At 42.6% G+C, this 21,846-nt stretch overlaps 1 protein-coding gene across 1 annotated transcript in view; it reads right to left on the bottom strand.

The window, feature by feature from the left end:
* CFDP1 (craniofacial development protein 1) overlaps positions 1–18,214 on the bottom strand; it is a 158,579-nt gene extending 140,365 nt beyond the window's left edge. The window contains 4 exon segments of the mRNA XM_043988887.1: positions 8,090–8,217; positions 8,585–8,819; positions 14,878–15,016; positions 18,048–18,214. Of these exon segments, the coding sequence (XP_043844822.1) occupies positions 8,090–8,217; positions 8,585–8,819; positions 14,878–15,016; positions 18,048–18,111 (566 nt within the window). The 5' untranslated portion in view covers positions 18,112–18,214.
* Between the last annotated feature and the right edge of the window lie 3,632 nt (positions 18,215–21,846).

Raw genomic sequence — 21,846 nt, 5'->3', positions numbered from 1 at the left:
GGAGGCAGAGCTAGAAAGACTTTTGTAAACTGAAGAATCTTTTTTTTAAAAATGATTTGATTAACCCAGAATTTTTTAATGGAGAAGGAAATGGCAAACCACTCCACTTTCTTTGCTAAGATAATCCCAAATGGGGTCACGAAGAGTCAGACACAACTGAAAAAAGGACTGAACAATAACAACAAATTTTAAAGCATTTTCCCCTAGACTCTTTGCCCCACCACATTGCCCTAGCCACCTGTGACCCGTCTTGATCATACATCACATTTGTTCTTCATACTACCTACTGATGTTACTGTAACTATTTTAATAATCTTCCATATTACCTATTTTCTCATTTGAGGAAAAGGGATGAACATGGGAAGCTTCAGATCTTTTAAGCTCAAAGAGCTGGTGAAATCAATGAGAAATAGCTAAACTTAGCTTTAAACTGCAGAAAAGTACAGAAGTATTTCTATTCTGTTCATCTTGATCCAGGCAAGTACTCCATGAACTGAGATTTCTATCCTGGAGAAGATGTTGTAGAAAGTATCCAGTGGGGCAGCTGGGTGGCGCAGTGGATAGAGCACCGGCCCTGGAGTCAGGAGGACCTGAGTTCAAATCCAGCCTCAGACACTTGACGCTAACTAGCTGTGTGACCCTGGGCAAGTCACTTAACCTTCATTGCCCCGCCAAAAAAAAAAAAAGCATCCAGGAAAGTTGTATAAACTAGTGTGAATGTGGCATAAGTGACAAAGCTAACAATTCTAACGAGGAACATTTTTCTCAGGACTGTTATATACTTATACTCGTTAAAGTATCCATAGTACTTCCTTATGGAACATCCACAGGCCCACAATCCCAGTGCAAACAAGACTTATTGCGGCTGGAGGTAACAAGGCAAAGGATGGAGCAGTGTCTCAACAGAGCAAACAGAGACAGATCCCCTTCAGAGGGAAAAAAAGAGCTTAGTGCTCCTAGCCCTGAGGAGGTAGCGCTTACACGAGTGCCCTATCACCTACTGCCTCAGGAAGAGAAGAGCTGAGAAGGGCTTGAATTGTCAGAACACCTGACCCAGCTTTCCCTGAGTTGGTAAACAAATGCCCTCCATGTGTGACTTGAGAGATATCAGCAGTAATCTACGGGTAACTGGACAGAGGGAGCCCCAAACCTGCTCCCAATGAACTCCCTGACAAGGAATTGTCCCTAAGGTGCCAGTAAAGGGGCAGCTAGGTGGCGCAGTGGATAGAGCACCGGCCCTGGAGACAGGAGGACCTGAGTTCAAATCCGGCCTCAGACACTTGACACTTACTAGCTGTGTGACCCTGAGCAAGTCACTTAACCCCAATTGCCTCACTAAGAAACAACAAAAAAACCCATTAAGGTGCCAGTAAGAAACGGGGATCAGGAACTGAACGCAGCTCTAGAAAGCCCTAAAATGGGAACAGCAATAGCACTTGGTTCACACAGGTGTCATGAGGATAAAATGAGCTAGCCTGGCTAAAGCACTCTCCAAATCTTACAGTGCTCTCCCTACTGCTATTCTATTGTTCCAGCTCTTCTACCCAAGTTCTGTGATCATAGACAAATCATTAACCTCCCTAGGGTCCTTCGAAAATCCTGTGCTCCTCTTGTTATTTTGTTATTTTTAAGAAGCATGATGAGAGCACATCAGATTGTCCTGTGCCAAGTCCAACTAAAACAGGGACTTCCTCTTAGTGGCAAGGTACAACAGATGTTCGTGCATGACACTGTGCTGACCACATCAAGCCACTACAGGGCTTCCTTAATGATCTCCACAGTCACTTAAGAGAACAGCTTCCACAATCTTCAAAAGAGTTATGCCAGGGGCAGCTCAGTGGCGCAGTGGATAGAGCACCAGCCCTAGAGTCAGGAGGACCTGAGTTCAAATCCAGCCTCAGACACTTGACACTTAACTAGCTGTCTGACCCTGGGCAAGTCATTTAACCCTCAGTGCCCTGCCAAAAAAAAAAAAACAACCAAAAGAGTTATGCCAGCAAGTCACTTGGAGAGCAAGTTACTTACTGCCCTTCAATTGGAAATGGCCAATGAGGTGCGGCACATGAATGTAAGGGAACACTGCTGTGCTGTAAGAAATGATGAATGTGATGATGATGGAGAAGCCTGGAAAGATCCCTATGAATTGATGCAAAGTGAAGTAAGCAGAGCCCAAATATACAGTAACTACACACTAAAAAATCCAAACTAAATGTGGCAAAATTATAAAGATGAAGCAGGATTTCAATGAAGAAAAATGAAAGCCATCCCTTTGTGGAGGTGGGAGACCCACAGGTCTTACACATTGCACAGGTTTTCAGACTTTCTCAATGTATCAATCAATTACACTGACTCCCCCCCCCCACTTAAAAAATATTGTTTGTCATAAGAGATGGCTGAGGGTGGGGGTGGGGAGGGTTTGGAATAAATGGGATTCTGTGGTGATGTAAGAAGCAAAAAACAACAAAAAGTTATTTTAAGGAGAGAGAAATGGCCTAGAAACCCATACAGGAAAAAAACAAACCCAAGTAGAAAAAGCATTGCCCAGATGATAACATGGCAGAGAGATGGACCACCCGCTGTTTGTCCATCAGTTCATCTATCACAGACAGAGATGTCTCATTTCTCCTCCAAAGCAAAAAGATCAAGGTTCCATGATAAAGCACCAAGAGCATAGTGCATCCAAGGCAAGGGACAGATACGTAAAGCAGCTCCCAGGCAGGTGAGCCCCCACACCAAGACGACATTTTCATCTTCCCTTCAGCCTAGATATACTTCACACTCCTTCCCCTCAGTTTTCTGTCCATTAGTAACTCACTGGAGCCTTCTGAACATCAGCATGACACAGAAGGACCTGCTTTCCAGCAGAAATACCTTGAGGTCCTCAGAGGCCTGAGCAGGGAAGGGGGAAAGGCAATTCTAACACACAGCCCTAAAATGCACAATGTGGATAAGGAAGATTTTGAGCTCTTGACTGTGTAATAAGGAGCAAAAAGTACACTGAAGAGTAAGACATTCAAGACCCCTGTGATGAAGGCAGACCAAACACCAACCACTTTGTAAAATAAGGGGCTTGGTTAAAACACTGCCAGTGTTGGGGCATCTAGGTGGCGCAGTGGATAGAGCACCGGCCCTGGATTCAGGAGTACCTGAGTTCAAATATGACCTCAGACACTTGACACTTACTAGCTGTGTGACTCTGGGCAAGTCACTTAACCCCCAATGCCCCTCGAAAAACAAAACAAAACAAAAAAACACTGCCAGTGAAAAAACAACTCAAGTGTGCTCAGGTCACAGGAACCTTAAGATTCCCACCATCATCATGTGGTCTGTTCAAGCCCAAAATTTAGTTCTGATTTTGTTCTGTGCCCTGACTTGTTGTCTAGTTTACAAATTGGCCAGATCACATTTAATCCAAAAATGCAGATCTCTGCCATAACAAGTCCATGCCACTGAAAGCTGCTTCTAAGTGGTTTTAAAGGAAGAAACCAACTGACTAGATTTCCATTTTTTCATCATTGCTGGCTCCCAAAATAACAGGATATTTATGAAGATGAAATGAGGACTACCTCATGCAAAACTGCTTTGTAAGTAAAAAGCGCTCTTTAAGTGTAATGCATTATAATCAGCAGAAATGTTCTCCTAGCTCAGGTATGTAACATAGGGATAGGGAAAGAAATGGCCCCATGATTTCACTGGCATAAGGACACACTCTTTACAATGCAGAGTGGCGCCTTCTTAGACCTCTGGCCAGAACCCTCGGAGGTGACCATGGGTCACACAGCCAGAATGAGTCCAAGCTGGCTTCCAGACCGGCTCCAATCTAATATAGCAAGCTATCTCTATGTGTACACACAAAATGTAAATAAGTAACATTTCCAGCTTTGAATTAATTCAATCAAGGCTTCCTTTTATTCTTTCTCCCTAGGAATAGAGAACAGTCACTCCTTTAAACAAAGCATAACCAGATCAGGCCCACAATGCACCGGGTGGTGTGATAACACAGCTATAGCTCGCCAGCCCTCTCTATGATTCTGCAGAGAATCCACTGTTCACTTCCCTCAGTGTGGTTTTGATTTCCTACTTCAAGTAATGCATCTCCCAAGGAAAGTTCTAAAGAAGCCTGCCCTGTAGCACAGGACAGAGGCTTCCCTCTGAAACAAGGTGGGGAAACACACTGGGTCACAATGTGGAGCACTGTAAAACTGGAGCAGTTTTACTAGGGGCCTGACACTGAATTCCGAGTAGTAATCTACCGGGCAGCTAAGAGGGGCTGGGGAAAGGAACCGGGCCTTCTCTTCTTTCTCTTGATGCCCTCCTCGGAGTCCTTGAGTCTGAGCATCTGCTCTAAGCAGACGCCTCCCCGGTCTCATTCAGTCCTGTTTTTTTTTCCTATGTTCCAGGCCTATCCCACCAACTACCTACAGAACATTTCAAACTGGACACCCTGTGGGCATCTAAAACTCAACTCGTACCAGATAAAACTCATCACCTCCCCCTGCCCCACCACGACCACATTTGTAACTGCAGAATTATCTCTACTCCTCACTCTTCCCCATCACCCACACCCAGTCAGCAACTAAGTCTTGTTGACTGCTGCTCCTCCCCCTCTACCCGATGTCCCTGCTGATTGGGCCCCCTTCCCTCTCCAAAGAATGCATCCTTCACACAGCTACCAAACAGAGATCTCCAAAGCAAAGCACTGTCCCCAGCCCTCTCCTGCTCAAGGACATCCAGGAGCGCCCAAGGGTCAAACTCCTTCTGTTACAACCTGGCCCCAATTTATCTTCCTCTTCACAGTCACTGGTCTGGCCAAAGGAGCCTTCATGCTGTCTATCTCCCAGGCCTGACAGGCCTTCCCTTCTCACAAACCCAGCCTGGTCCTTAGAAGGCCCACCCTAATCCCCCCAGCTGCTGCAGAGCCTCCTGGGCAGGAACCATCAAGCATTCACCTTGTGTATGTGGTGCACATGCTTATTTTGTAGCTGTACATGCTGTTTCCCCACACAGCATGTAAGCTACTTGAGGGCAGAGGCTGTCCACTTTGTTCTTGGTATTCCCAGTGTCTGCCTGGCACAGGGCACAAGGGAGGAGTTAAATGAAGACCAGCCCAGCTCTGGCACTTATTAAGTTAGATGATTTTGGGTAAATGACTTCACCTTTCTGGGCCTCAGTTTCTTCATCTGTAAAATGAGAGCATTAGCCCAAATGGCCTTGAAGTCTCTTCCAGGTAAGATCCTACTGGTCTCTGCTAAACCAAATAGCTGACAGTTGTGCATCTGGGAGAGCCTTCAAGATTATTTTCCATTCAAAGAGTGAGAGAAGATTCAGCTATAACAATATCCACGTTCTAGGGAATGGTTTGGTTCTAATTCAAATGCCTGCCCAAGAGAGAACATTAATGCAAAAAGTCCCACCAATCAAAGCTGTTGGTGCACGTGCTTTCAACAGAAATTCTATTTTTATCTCATCTCAGAACGTCCTGCAAAGTAATGATTTAGGACAGCAGCTTGCCATGCCTGGCCTGTGCCAAGAAGGTGAATCATTTAGGAAAGTATGTGCTAACAGACTCAACTAACTTTAAAAAATAGGGAAAGATAAAAATACTGGTTTTCTGAGTCCTTCAATAAAATGTTTGGAAATAATATTCTTCAAGTACAAAAAAACCAAAACAAAACAGGGAAGTCAAAGTTTAGTGTTTAAAAAGACACACCAAGTCTAATGACCAAACCATTTATGATTAGTCATGACTCCTTTTTCCTTACAATCCCTGGGAAGATATCCAAATGCTCCTACTTTGTTTCACAAATGGGAAATTAAAGGAAAATGATACCAAGAGAATAAGAACTATGCCCCAATTCAGGCAAGTCAGAATCTGAGTCCTGATTACAACTCAGGGTTTCTTTGTGCTGACTGGATTTGGGGTTTTGCATTTTTGCCTTTCTTTGTATTCCCAGACCTGGTATATAGCATATACTTTAGTAAATGCTTGACTTGACATTTTTTTTTCTCTTGACTGATTTTTTCCTCTTATTCTACTTTTTCTTTCTTTCCTTTTTTTGGTGGGGCAATGAGGATTAAGTGACTTGCCAAGGGTCACACAGCTAGTAAGTGTCAAGTATCTGAGGCCAAATTTGAACTCAGGTCCTCCTGACTCCAGGGCTGGTGCTTTATCCACTGCGCCACCTACCTGCCCCTTTCTTTCTTTCTTCCTTCCTTCCTTTCTTTCTTTCTTTTTTTTTTTTAAAAACCTCTTTGCTAAGAAAAAACAAACAAAAAAACCACTTCTTTGTTATAGGGCTAACTCTCTAAAAGAGGAGAAAAGAAGAGTACAAATGGAAATCTAGGTCATACAAAAACAAAATTTATCAATAAAAATGGATTTTTATGAAACTCAGCATTTTTGGTTTCTACAAAAGCACTTACCAATAGTCCACACGCAACTTGAATTGAAGTACTAAAAACTCAAGGTAACAATTTTTTAAAAATATTTTTTTGCCGTGTTCTCAGATATCTTTGGATGGAGGGAGGGACATATGCTGCCCCCTCCTGGCTGAATGTGTATCATATAGATACTCTAGATCCAGAGCTTCTTAAAACTGGGGGTTTATAGGAATACATGCTCTAGAGCAGGGCTTCTTAAACTTTCTCCACTCGAGACCCCTTTTTGCCCAAGAAATTTTTACATGACCCTGAGTGTGTAGGTATATAAAATAGGTCTATATAACCTTTTACTGTTGCCGAATTTTCACAACTCCTACATACAGTTATGCAGCCCCATATGGGGTCATGGCCCACAGTTTAAGAAGCCTTGCTCTAGATGAAGTCTGGGAACGAGCCTTGTTTAACTGTATATGAATAAAATTGGTTTCCTTTATAATTCTTTGTATTTATTTTATTGCATTTAAAAACGTGATTCATGGGGCAACTAGGTGGCCAGTTTTTAGAGCACTAGCCCTGGATTCAGGAGGGCCTGAGTTCAAATCTGACCTCAGACACTTCATGCTTACTAGCTGTGCGACCCCTAGGCAAGTCACTTAATCCTCACTGTCCCACAAAACAAACAAACGATTCAGAAAAGAGGTCTAGAACACACAAAAGGTTAAGAGCCCTTGTTCTAGATGCTGACCCTGTCTTTAAAAAAAGAAAAAGGGCCAAGATGGTCTTTAAGTAAATGATGTAGGAAGCTGGTGGTGGGAAAACCGTAGTAACACAAACAGAAGGTCAACAGTACTGAAGGGCAGGAAATGCAGTGTTTTCTGGCAGCCATGCTCTATCTGCTCTATGAATGGTTCTCAGCCCCGGTAAAGTTACCAAGAGGCCTCAAAGCTGAGCACGTGAAGCCATGTGAGCCGTGATCATTGAGGCAGGCATCCTCGCAAACCTGTGCTGACTTAACGTAATACACTATAACGTAACGCAGTATTAATGGAACTCGCCTCGCTCAAACTTTCATTTACATGACCACTGATTGATACTGTTCTGTCAGTCCCTATTGGTCAGCTTGATACTCCAACTGACAAACTTCAAACTTACCTATTGATCATTATCTAAAACAGTGCTCTTCCTCAAGACCACTCTAAGCTCTAAACATGCAGCCTCACGGTTGTCAGAACTAAGGAATGTGCTTGAGCTGCAAATGGCCTCAGAGAATCATAGGCTCCAGCTTACATCTAACAGGTGTCCATTCAATTCAGCAAGTATGACACCTAGAGTACACCTGAGTTATGGGAAATAACTCCCATCCATCAACTCAAAACCAAGAGTCAGAGCGAATTCCTTTTTGTGAGCCAGAGGCCTCCTCTGGGAGTCCAAGGCTTCTCAGGTGAATATACTCAAGAAGGAAATGACTTAGCAAGGCCAGAAAGGCATGGCAACAAAAAGCACACCTTCCATTTCCTGCCTTAAGACTGGCAGTCAAGGCCACCACCACCACCTGCCCAGCCTGTTTTCTCTGAGGATGCCCTTAGGCTGACATCTTCCATGTAAATACTACACAGGTGTGAGCCAGGAGGACGGACTTCTAATGCTCGTCTGTAAGGCCCCAAACCTCTGAGGAAACTGCTTTCAAACACAGTGAAGGTCATCTTACCTGACCTCTTCACCAGCAAAATCAAACACCTTGGTGATTTTAACTTTTTCTCTTTCGCTAGGTTTCTCTGACTCTTTCGCTGTCACGAGGAGTCTGTCTGAACTCTTCTCTTGGCCTTCTCCTTCTGTCTATAAAACACAGCAAAAAATCCAATCAGTTCCACCAGGTGGTGAGGGACCCAACAGATGGATCCCAGCAGGTGATTCACAGATGGTTCACCTCTCCATAAATAAAACCTCACAAAAGAATTTTGTTCCGACGAAGAAGATGCCTCTTCAACAAGAACAACCGAGAGCACTGTGACCTCGGCCAGAGTCTGAGCTTCGTCATTTGGTGGGGATGCTTTTCTTCCCCCTTGTGGCAGAACTGGAGACAACATGGGCCACCTGGTTCTTACCGTCCCATTTAAGCCCCAGTCTGGGGGTAATCGGCACAAGAAAATCCAGAACAATTCTGGAGAAACATTCTCTAGGCTTTAGCCCTCTCTCCACTCACCTTTGCTTGGCTTCTGGCAGGCCGAGCTTGGGCTTTGGGTCCCACGTCGTTGAGGAAGCTCGCCCAGAGAGCGTCATCTTGTCTTTTCTTCTCCTCCTCCGATGGAATGCTTTTCTCTGGTTCCACTGCTTTTTCTTCCTCTTCATCAGTATTTCCTTCTGCTGCTGCTTCTGCTTCTACCTTGTCGTCAGTTTCTTCCTTGTCTTCCATTAGTAGCCCACCTTTTTTTCTCTTCCTAGGTAGCAACAGAGTCAGAAAAGGAAAGGAGATACAACTTAAGGAAATGGAGCCAACCTTTGATCATTCATTCTCTTACCAATTCTTACAGCTATCTTAAAGAATTCTGTGCTATGCAAGTTTGGGGAAAACTGATCATCACAAAGTTGTTCTGAAGATTCTAAGTTCAGACTAAAAGGATCAGAGGAGGTGGTGACCTTAATTTTAGTATTAAGCAGTCAGTCAACAAGCATTTCTTAAATATGTAATCCAAATGATGAAAGCTAGCAATTATGTAGCACTTTATTGACATTCCCTCATCTTATCCTCAAAACAACCTTGAGAAGTGGGTGCTATCCCCATCAAAGAAATGACTCCAGCTGGTAGGGTCTGAGTAAGGATATAAACACAGGCCTGCCTGATGCCAAGTCCAGCACTCTACCCACTGCCCCACGTAGCTCCTTCTGGTGCCCTCTTCTACTCCAGACACTGTGTTGAATACTGGAGAAACAAATACAAAAGCAGGTGCTCACAGTCTTGTTGGGAAGATAGCACAGACCTAAGCTGGTAATAAAGGACAAACAGGGAGTAGGTGGGAAACAGCCCTGAAGGAGAAGACACAAGTAGATGTGGAGAACCAGCAAAGGCCTCCTTCCTCCAGGGGCTAGACCTTGAGCTGAGTCTTAAAGGAAGTTGAGGACTGTACAGGTGAGGAGGGGGGAGCCCCAGGGAAAAGGCAAGGAGAGAAGAGATGGGGTGTCATACATGAGAAAAAGCCGGTAGGCCAGGATGGCTGGATAAGAGACATGGCGTAGTATGTGAAAAGGCCAGAAAGACAGAAAAGGAGCAGGTGGGAAGAAAAGTTTGCATCTGATCCTAGGGGTGCTCGGGACTTGCCATGAGAAAATAGGGTGGCACAGCTGAATCTAGACTTTAGGGAGATCTCATCAGCTCCCATAGGTTCAATTCTCATGTCTGGGAAGACAATACGTCCAGTTCTATTTATCCATCCCTCATCTCCACGCAGTTCTGCAACAACAACTACCTCCTGGATGTGTTGAGCTGGACATCTTCTGGCTGCCTCGGATGCACAGGTCCAAAATGGAACCTTTAACCATGCCCAAAAGGCTATAAAACTGTGCGTGCCCTTTGACCCAGCAACCCCACTACTAGGTCTATATCCCAAAGAAATCATAAAAAAGGGGAAAGGACCCCCATGTACAAAAATATTTAAAGCTGCTCTTTTTGTGGTGGCAAAGAAGTGGAAATCGAGGGGATGCCCATCAAATGGGGAACGGCTGAACAAGTTGTGGCATATGAATGTAATGGAATACTATTGTGCTGTAAGAAACGATGAGCAGGCAGATTTCAGAAAAACCTGGAAAGACTTAAGTGGACTGATGATGATTGAAGTGAGCAGAACCAGACCGTTGTACACAGTAACAACACTGTGTGATGATTAACTGTGATAGACTTAATTCTTCTCAGCAGTGCAATGATCCACAACAATACCAAAAGACTCATGGTGGGAAATGCTTTCCACATTCAGAACAAGAACTATGGAGTCTGAATGCAGACTGAAGCATGCTGTTTTCACTTTTGTTGCTGCCTTTTTTGTTATTGTTCTTGTTTATTCTTTCTTGAGGTTTTTTTCCTTTTATTCTGATTTTTCTCTTACAACATTAGTAATGTGAAAATGTCTTTTTTTTAAAATGGAACCCATGGTCTTTCCTTCCAAACCAGCCCCTCTCCTAAGGTTACTATGGAGGGCACCAACCTCCTTCCTGCCACCCTCACTTCCTCACTCTCACTTTATGGATCCAATCAGTTGCCAAATCTTTTGTAATTTCTTTTTCTACAACATCTCCTGCTTACCTTTCCTCTCTACTTACACAGCTACCACCCTAACACAGGCCTCCATCACCTCTACCCTGGACTAGAGTGCAATAGCTTTTAAATTTATTTTTAACTTTTTAAAATGTAATTTTATTGCCATCTTTTGTTTACATTGTGTTGTATCTGTGCAGCTTCCCCTCCTCCTCCTAGATAGCCATCCCATATAACAAAGAATATTTTTTAAAATTTATTTTTTTTCCGTTACATGTAAAGATAGTTCTCAACTTTTGTTTATACAAGCTTTCCAATTTCAGATTTTTCTCCCTCCCTCCCCTCCCTTCCCACTTCCCTAGACAGCAGGTAATCTGATACAGGTTTTATATATATATATATATATATATATATATATATATATATATATATGTGTGTGTGTGTGTGTGTGTGTATGTGTATGTATATATGTGTATATGTATATTTTTATATATAATAACATTAAACATATTTCTGCTTTAGTCATATTATAAGAGAAAAATCAGAGCAATGAGGAAAAACCTCAAAATAGAAAAACAACAGCACCAAAAACAAAAGAAATAGTATGGTTCATTCAGCATCTATACTCCACAGTTCTTTTCTTTTCCCCTGGATTTGGAGATCCTCCTCCATCATGAGTTCCCTGGAACCCTTCTGTACCATTGCATTGGTGAGAAGAATGTAGTCCATCACAGTAGGTCAACACACAATGTTGATGATACTGTGTACAATGTTCTTCTGGTTCTGCTCATCTCACTCATCATCAGTCCACGCAAGACCCTCCAGGTTTCTCTGAACTCCTCCTGTTCATCGTTTCTTACAGCACAATAGTATTCCATTACTAGTATTCCATTACTACATACCACAACTTGTCCAGCCATTCCCCAATTGATGGGCATCCCCTCAACTTCCAATTCCTTACTACAACATAAAGAGCAGCTATAAATATCTTTGTACATGTGGGTCCTTCTCCCCTTTCCATGATCTCTTTGGGAAAAAGACCAAAAGTGGTATTGCTGGGTCAAAGGGTATGCACAGCTTCACAGCCCTTTGGGCATAATTCCAAATTGTTCTCCAGAATGGTTGGATCAGTTCACAGCTCCACCAACAATGCATTAGTGTTCCAATTTTTCCACAGCTTCTCCAACATTTATTATTTTCCTTTTTTGTCATTTTAGACAATCTAATAGATGTCAGGTGGTACCTCAGAATTGTTTTAATTTGCATCTCTCTAATCATTAGTGATTTAGAGCATTTTTTCATATGGGAATAGATAGCTTTGATTTCCTCATCAGAAAACTGCCTGTTCATATCCACAAAGAATATTTTTAAAAAGAAAAAGAAAAGAAAAAATAGGAAGAGAAAAGAAAAGAGTGCCTAGGACAAAGCCTTGGGCATGCCTGCAATTAGCAGGCAAGACATGGATGAAGATCCAGCAAAGCAGACTGGGGAGGAATGGTCAGACAGGTAGGCTAACTCATGCTAACTTATCCTATTCTGCTCCAGCCCTGAAAATTCATCTTTTCAAATGAAAGGGAATAAATGGGCAGAGAAACTTGCTGTAGACTGCAAAGGAAGAAAGGGGAAAAGCATTAAAATGTTAGGAACTGAAAGAGGTTAATTTAAATGTAAATAGTTATTAGGCAAACATAGTTGTTTGTGCAGATTATTGTATAACATCTATAACGATCATAATAAATATATGATAAAAAATAAAATTTACTTTTTCATTTCATTACCTGTTTTGAGGAAGACTCAAATTACTGAGCTATGGGAATGGGTGGTTAAAATTATATTGCAAAGTATATCGTCTTCATATCACAGGCATGGTGAGGTGGGGAGAAAAACCAAGAGCTCCCCCTCACTTCCATCCAGAACCATCCCTCCATCCCTTGTGACCTGAGATGGTGCGTGAATCTGATGATGTACATCATCCACTAGTCTTTCTTAGTGGTCCCCTTAATGACTCATCTTTTCAGAATGGAGTTACTATTTATAAAACTCTTCCCTATGCCCTTAGATTCAGGAGCTATTTCTCCCTTCTTCCCTTGGCCTTAAGTGTTTCCATTCAATGTCAGCTCATAGAATCAGTTTGTCAGGTGCTAATACTTTTTTAAAACATACATGCTGCACAGAAGGTTGTGAGCTTTTACACTCTGTGAGAGAGCAAAAAGAGAGCCAGACTCCACCAAGTGAAACCTGTGTTTGAAGACGGGGCCAGGAGCTCAGACCAGCTCGTCCAACCTCAAGCACATCACTCCGTCCCCTCTCCAGGCTCCTGGTTCTTCAGCACGGCCCACTTTACAGAGCCGTGAGGCTCCAATAAGGCTGACAGCATGTAAAACTTTGCCCTCTTGAAAGTCTGACATGAACATCAGCTGTGATGATGGGCAGCAGGACAGAGTGTAGAAAGGACTGGAATCCAAGTGACAGCAGAATACTGTACAGTGGGAATGGCTGAACAGGATGAACTCAGAGAATGAGATGTGATGAACTGATACAAAGTTGTGAAGCAAGCAGAACCAAAAGAACATCATTCACAATGACTACAACACTGTAGACAAAAACCAGGTTACTAAAACTAAGCCAAAGTCTGAGCAAGTGAAAAAGCCAATGAGGATCCTAGACAACAAATGATGAAACAGATTCCCCTCCTCACAGCAGGAAACAGGGGACCACTAAGAAAGACTGTTATACAATGTACATTATCAGATTCAAGCATTATATCAGGTCACAAAGGATAGTTTCATCTGGAAGTGAGGGGAAGGTGTTGGACATCCCCCCCTCAGAAACGCCTGTGATATGAAGACAAACTGCTTTTTTAAAAAATCCTGTTAAGGAGGATTTCAGAGAAACCTGGAAGGACTTACATGAATTGATGCTGAGTAAGATGAGCAGAACCAGGAGAACATCGTACACAGTAACAGCAACATTGTGTGATGATCAACTGTGATAGACTTGGCTCTTCTCAGCAGTGCAATGATCCAAAACAATTTCAAAGAACTCATGATAAAAAATGTTCTCCACATTCAGAAAAAAGAACTGTGGCTGAATGCAGATTGAACTATACTGTTTCTACTTTTTGACTTTTTTTTCTTTCCTTCTTTTTTGAGGTTTTTCCCTTGTGTTCTGATTCTTCTTTCACAATATGACTAATGCAGAAATATGTTTAATGTGATTGTACATATATAACCTATATCAGATTGCTTTCCATCTTGGGGAGAGGGGAGGGAAGGGGGAGGGGAAGAAAAAATTTAGAACTAAAAATCCTATGAAAACAAATGCTAAAAACAATCTTTACATGTAACTGGAAAATAATAAAATACTTTTTTTAAAAATCCTGCTTAAGATAATTAGTGGGCAAGTCTCAATCTTTTTCCACCTTAGTTTCCTCACCTGTAAAATGGGAATAACAGCACCTACCTCCTAGGATTGATGTGAAAATCAAATGATAGAGTATATGTGAAGAGCTCTGTAAATATCAGGATGATTAATAAATAAACATCAGGTATCCAGATGATACTTTTTTACTTATACAGTATATGAAATTTATATTAGCTATTGATCCTTTAAGAGATCTTTATTTTCCCAGTTGTTGGTACCTCTACCCACAAAATCAGCGAGTATTTATTTTGTAAATAATCCTGAATTTACTCACCTACCAACATATTGTATCCTCCTATAAGATTCTTCAGGGTTGCCTTACTTTTATATTTGTATCCCTAGCACTTAGCACAGTGCCTAGCACATGGTAGGAATTTAATAAATGCTTGTTGATGAAGTGGCTTTTCCTGAAAATCCCCAGAGTAAATCAATAGCCCACTTCCATTTTTGTGGGTAAGAAAACTGAGAAACAGAAAAATTGGGGACTAAAGATATCCAATATATTCAGAGTAAAGGGAGGATCAGACCAGGGGTCTCATACAAGTAGGAGCCCATCTTCATTTTACTTCAGGAATCCCTTAATATTTGAAATCTTATTTTCCTTTCCATTAGTTAAATCCACACAACCAAAGAGAAAGCAAAGGGATGGCTGTTTTTTCGGGTTGGGCTCCAGCCTTAACATGGAGCAACTGAAAGACTGGCAGCCTCTGGGGGCGAGTGATTGGTTTCAACCAGAAAAGTCACTACTAAAAGTACTAATGAATGGGGGAGGGACCAAACGTCAGGAGACCACCACAGAGTCTGAAGCATCGAGAAAACAGAGTTACCTGGGACCGACACCCAGAGATTTCATCTTGGTATCTCTGGAATCTCTTTTTTTGCCTTTGCTTTTCTGTGTCTTCTCTTCATCTTCCACTTCGTCTTCCTTCAATAATTCATTCACATCATCTTCACTATATTCTCCACCTGAAACCACACAATGTAATTTAAATAGTAAGGAACCAGGCCCAAAGGGCTATAAAACTGTTCATACCCTTTGACCCAGCAATACCACTACTAGGTCTTTATCCCAAAAAGATCATAAAAAAGGGAAAAGGACTCACATGTACAAAAACATTTATAGCTGTTCTTTTTGTGGTGGCAAAGAATTGGAAATTGAGGGGAGGGTCATCAATTGGGGAATGGCTAAACAAGTTGTGGTATTTGAATGTAATGGAATACTACTGTGCTGTAAGAAATGGATTTCAGGAAAAAAAAACTGGAAAAACTAACATGAACTGATGCTGAGTGAAATGAGAAGAACCAATAGAACACTGTACACAGTATCAACAACATTTTGTGATGATCAACTGTGATAGACTTAACTCGTCTCAGCAATACAGACAATGCCAAAAGACTCATGGAAAATGCTCTCCACATTCAGAAAAAGAACTATGGAGTCTGAATGCAGATTGAAGCATACTGTTTCCACTTCTGTTGTTGCTTTTCGTTGTTTTTTATTCCTTCTTGTCTTTTTTTTTCCTTTTGTTCTGAAATATGTTTAACATGATTGTAATATATAACCTATACATGATTGCTTGCTGGCTTTGGGAGGGAGGAGGGAAGGGAGGATGGGAGAAAAATTTGGAACTCAAAAAAAATATCTTTACATGTAATTGGGGGAAAAAGATCAAATTAAATTTTTTAAAAAGTCAGTGAGCATAAGAGTCAGATGGCATAAGAGAAAGCCAGAGACCTATAGACGAAGGGGTCAGGCAGGAAAATCCAAGGCTTCTAGCATGTTAGGCTAAGACCCAGCACATAGACCAAAGAGAAGCTGCAGCTGGTAAGCCTGGATGCCTGGTTGTGAGAATGGAGCCTTTCTAGTACAGGGAAGGGCTGAGGTCTGTAATTATCTAGCAGAGCCAAGGAAAGTCTGTAGTATTCTGGTTATGAGTAAAGCCTTAAAGTATACTGACAGGGGATGGGCCAGAAGCTGTTGTCTGGAGCTCCAACCTGCAGCTAGGTCACTCAGACCCCGAACTGGGTGAAAAATTTAGAGTGGGAAAGCAGGAAGCAGACTGCAGGCTAGATCAAACCACAGCAGACATTAAACATCTGCAGCCACCCTGAGGTGTTCAAACATGGCCCTCAATACTCCAAGGCAACAGAAGAAACTGATAAAACAGAAACAAAACCAAACAAGGTCCCACCATTCCGGCCAAAAGTACACAGGGTCTAACCATGAACCAAAGTCCTCATTAATTTCCTAAAAGACAATCAATAGAACATCAACATCTGCCAATCTAGATGACTACTTTCCCCATCTATGTAGTAGTTTCTTTGAGGGCAACTTTGGTGAGAGTATCAGCAGGAAATACCCAGGTTTTGACAAGTGGTATTCAAGAGTACATTCTATCTTTACCATCACTTACCATCACACAATTGACTGAAGATGTAAAAAATATTACTGTACTCATTTGTTGACTAGAGAAGCATCAGATGGCAAAACTCAGGTTTAAAGACTTCCTAAGAAGGGGCCTCCCACACCATACATGAAGCTTACACAAGATTCCTTTGTGAACAGTGGTAAGAGTCCAGGCTCTCCCAATGCCAAGACCTGAGTTTGAGTCCTGACTCTGCTGACTTATTACTCGTGTGACTTTAACCAATTTACTCCTCTCTAGGCCTGTTTCTTCACCTTACAAAATGGGGTTGGCTAAATGATCTCTAAAGTTACTAAGTCTTATTTATCCTAACTACTGTCCTTTCCACCAAACTCCCCTTGGAGGTAGCAGAGCATAATGGAAAGATCATTGGATACAAAGATGAGAGCTAGGTTTGAATGACCACACAGGTCATTCCCTCTGCCTCCATCTTGCCCCACAGCCCAGTACCTTCACCCTGCCCATCTCCAATTTACTTTGTATTTATTTACCCTGTATATATTTTGTAGTTATCTGTGTACATGTTGTTCTCCTCTTCCCCAGAAGAATGGAAATTATAATAAATGCTTGTTAAAATGGAAGTTGTTGAAATGCTAGCTCTGCTTATTTTTAAGAGCAATAGTCAACATCATCACAGTACATGGTATTTGTATAGCACTTTAAGATTTGCTGAGTCCTTTACGATTATCTCATTTTAAGCAAGCAACTACCTTACGTGGGCCTCAGTTTCCTTACCCTAACTTATCTGGGGCTTAGTTCAGTGACCAGCACAAAGATGTCTTATCTTGATTTATTAACTGTACAATAAGGGAGCTGATTCTGAGCTCATTTTCTAGCTCTGAATTCTATGATCCTTCAGTTAAATACTAGAAGGTCCAGGCACTATATGCAAAAAAAATGTTGTTATAAATTTTACTTAAAATTTTTTTTATCCTGTTTTCTTTCCCTTAACGGATTAAAAACAACATAACATACTTCGTCTGCGTCAATTGACAGCAGCTGAGTCCTTGGACTTAAACTCCCGTCTTTCTGATGTCAGAATATGAATGGAATGGAATATTATTGGGCTGTAAGAAATGATAAACTGCAATGAATGAATGAATGAATGAAAGGGTGGATGGATGGGTGGGATTCTTTTCAGACTCAACCCTGCCTAGGTGTCCGTCGCGCTCGAGCGCGGCGTGGGAAAGTGGGGATGCGTTCAAGGATGCTGGGAGTCCTCCCTCCGCCCCAGGGCCGCCGCTGGGGATGCGCAGGTGAGGAGCGCCCAGCTCTGGGCACGCGTCTCCCCGGAGACCGGCCAGACCCAGAGGAAAGAAACAAACTCCCACCGGACGGGCCAGGGAGGGAGTCGGGAGGGGAGAACGCGCGGGAAGAGGCGACGGAGGGCAAGGAGGGGAGGGAGGCCGCGCGTGCGCGGGGGGCACCGGGCGCGCGCTCCGGGCGGGGCGGGGCGGGAGCAGAGGGGAGGGGGGAGGCGGCCGAAGCCCGAGGGGGCGGAGCGGGGCCGGACCGGGCCGCCGCTCTCTTTCTCTCCTCGGGTCGCGCGCAGGCCGGCGATGATCCCTCACCGGAGGGCACGTAGTCTTCGTCTTCCTCGGATGACGAGAAATCCTCTGAGTCGTAACCGTCCATGGTGTCGCAACCAAGAGCCTGCCCGCAGGACCGAAGGCGCCGCCACTGAGAGGCCGAATCCCGAGGGAGGAACCATAGAGAAGAGAGGGAAGCGCGTGGCTAGAGAGGCTCGGCGGGCCGTTCTGATCCCGCGTCACTTCCGGAGCGGAAGTCAGACGGTCCGGACAGGGCTGGAGGAGTCTAATAGCAACAGAGGGGCTTTTGCTGGAAATTGCAGCCACGTGTGGGGAAGGAAGGGGAAAATTGAGAGCACGTGTTTCGATCCCGGTGTCCAACGTGCATCCTCCCCTTGGGCTTGACCAGGGATGGTGCCTGCTTCGGGGCGATTAGGGAGCTTGGCACTACCGTCCACCCAGACGTGGCCCCTCTTCGAGAACGAAGAACAAAACAAGAAGTTATCCGGTTACCCACAGCTGGAGTTTAAATTGGGCAAATAATAGGGGACAGGGAGTGGAGCCGCGATGTCATTAATAAAAGGCACCCCAGACGTAGACAGCCCCCCCCCACCTCCTCCGGAATAACCCGCAGGTTATCCCGAATTGGTTTGCACCTAGTTGTTCTGACTTTTTTGAGGTTTATAGGCTCAGACGCTTCGCTAGGTCACTGAAGAGTGATTTGCCCAGTCATGTAGTTAACATTTATTAGCTGCCTGCCGTGTGCCAGACAGCGTGGGGAACAAAGAAAGCCAGAAGCCATCCCCTGCCCTCCTCAGGGGGGAGACAGCAGACAAACAAGATGTTGGGTGAATAAAATAGGTGAAATCTCAGGGGGAAGGCACTAAAATGAAGGAAAACTGGGAAGGGATTAAGGAGCCCCAGTTAGATTCCGACCTAGGTTTACCTGGCTTTATCCACTATACCACACTGACTTTGATCACGTGAAATGTGATTGAAATTTGAAATTAAAAAAAAAAATTAAGCCCAGGCCCGTGATTTCACATTGATCAGGCTTGACTATAATCACAAAGCACAGTTGTGTTAGAGACAGGACTTGGACCTTTGACTTCAAGGCTGGACTTTCATTTCCTCCTCCAAGCTGCCTCCACGTCCCCAACTCTAGTTCATGACTGGAACGCTCTCCCTCCTTAGCTCAAGCGTTCTGACTTCTAGAGTCACCCAAGTCCCATCCACCTCAGGAGGTCTTTCTTGATCCCTTCTCGATACTCTACTCCCTCCTCTCTGAGAGGACTTCCCATTTATATTAAATATCTTGTAGATACATTGTTATTTGCATGTTGCCCTCCCTGTTAGAATAGGAGGTCCTTGAGATTTTTTGCCTTTCTTTGTATCTCTTGTGATTAGCACAGCTTCATAAATGATTGTTGATTGCCCCCTGCAAATCATATTTTAAGATTGAGAAAAAAAGTATCCTTTGACATATGAACGGATGTATAGTGAAGTGAGCAGAAGAACATTTTGCAGTGACAGCAATACTGTTTGATGAAGAACTGTGAATGACAATTATTCTCAGCAAAACAGTGATCCAAGACAATCCTAAAGGATAATGATGAAGCATACTGTCTACCTCCAAAGAAATAACTGGTATTGATGGAACAGGCTGAAGCATGCTACTTTTCACTTTCATTTTTTCCTTTTGACTTTTTGTACAAAAATGACTAATATGGTAATGTTTTACATAATTGCAGTATATAACCTATATCTGATTGTTTACGACCTCAGAAATGGGAGAGAGGAGATAAAATTTGGAACTCATAATTTTAATTAAAAAATGTTTATGAAAATAAAGTATCCTTTGCTTTTTTTAATGTTTTAGTAAGTAGCATGATATGTGTTTATATCTGGGCATGCGTTTTTATGTTGATGTCTTGGCACTATATTTCTCCTTTTAGGCTCTCCTTAGGAAGCCTTTCTCAACTAGGTGAAGCAGTCCTCCCCCTCCTCTTACAGGGACTAGCAGCAACACTCAAATGGCACATTACTTTGTATTCTTTCTTTTTTGTGTCTGTGTCCTGTTTCCCAACTAGATTGTAAACTTGAGAATAGGAATTGTCTACATCTCACATACCCTGCATCTCTTGTCACCTTTCATTATTTAGCTGGCAGATTGTTATTTGCCCTTCATTCTCAAAGAGGACCATGACATCAGGGTGATATTGATGTAGGAAGCAAAAAAGGAGTTAACAGAAAAACTTAAGACCCAAGCTCTAATTCAGATTTGAGCTCTAAGAGGGATTCAGATCCCGGTTAATGGATAACTTACAAGTCAGGATGCTAAGTTCTCTTACCCACAGAAATCATAATGGAACAGAGGGAGAGAGGCCATGAAGACCTAATACTATAACAATGAAAAAAATGACAGGCTATAGAAATTTAGACTAGAAATAAAAGAAAAATGAAGATATTTTGAAACCAGTCATGGGAAAGAGAAAGAGAAATTTGAGGAAAAGGCCAAGTTTGTCCTCAGATTCACCTTATGACCTGTAAACCCCAAAGACACACCTCCATGGGAAAAGGTACTCGCCTCGGAGGTTGGCTTAAGACCCCAGGAATTCCAAATTAGGATAAGCCCTCCCCTGTACCTCCCAAAGGTGGAGAACATTATAATGAGTAGGACAGGTCCTCCCTTGTACCTCTCTAAAGTGGAGATTATTATAATGAGACTGATTATCAATTTATCCATACTATAAATATAATTGTCTTTTCTTTCACTATTCAAGAGATACCTTTCCACTTTTCTGCTTCTCTCCCTGTGGTCACTCACAGTATTGCAATAAAACTTGGAAAACTGAGTCACTGACTCAGTCAATTTGACCCTTAATTTCAGCCCACATCAATACCATGACTTGTGCTCAATTGGATTTTAGGGAGGGTTATGCAGTCACCAGCTTCACTTTCTCCTCCAGAGCCATCTGGATCCAATGGCAAGATATATATCAGGACGACTGGAGATGGCCCCAGATGTTTAAGGCAATTGGGGTTAAGTGACTTGCCCAGGGTCACACAGCTAGTATCTTGAAGCTGGATTTGAACTCAGGTCTTCCTGACCCCAGGTGGGGCACTCTAACCAAGTAACCACCCAGTTGCCCCAAAGCAAGTAGTAGCAATAAGAAGTTTCTAACTGGGGACTAACCTGGAGAAAAGAAGGTGGTTTTTAAGCAGATTGCTTAACCTCTCCGAGTCTTCCATTTCCTTTTCTGTAAAGAAGGAAATAACTCCTACTTCATAGGTTTTTTATGAGGCTCAAATGAAATAATGTAAGTAAAGTACCTTACAAAGCTTCAAGGTTTAAATGAATAAACTGTCTCTCTTGCAGATTTTTATGGATCCATTTTGGTGGCCTGTAAATGTAGATTAATTACTTTCAAATCAATCCAATTTAAAATTTAGAAATGTATATTTCCATTTACATCTTGGCTAGCAGTTAGAGTACTAGACTTGGAATGAGGACACCAATGCATGTAAAGCACTTTGCAAACTTTTAGAGCCCTAGAGAAATGGGACTGATTATTATTCACCAGTTGGGGGGTTGGGGAAAGAAATAAAAGGTCCAGTTTGTAGGCATCTCCATTCCAACATCACTCAATCCTTCCACCACTTAGCAATTGGTCTCATTAAGAATACCGATAAAACAAATTTCAGAAAAGGGTCAATAACAGGCTCAAGTTGAGGCAAACAAATCCTGGGTTGACAGCCATATGACAACAGTGTCTGTTTAACATTTCATTTCACATTTAGTATAGTTACATCTTTGAACAACAGCTAAAAAGCCAAGAAA

The sequence above is a fragment of the Dromiciops gliroides genome, chromosome 2 (assembly GCF_019393635.1).
Source record: "Dromiciops gliroides isolate mDroGli1 chromosome 2, mDroGli1.pri, whole genome shotgun sequence".
NCBI classification, from domain to species: domain Eukaryota; kingdom Metazoa; phylum Chordata; class Mammalia; order Microbiotheria; family Microbiotheriidae; genus Dromiciops; species Dromiciops gliroides.
This window is presented reverse-complemented; position numbering and strand designations above follow the sequence as displayed.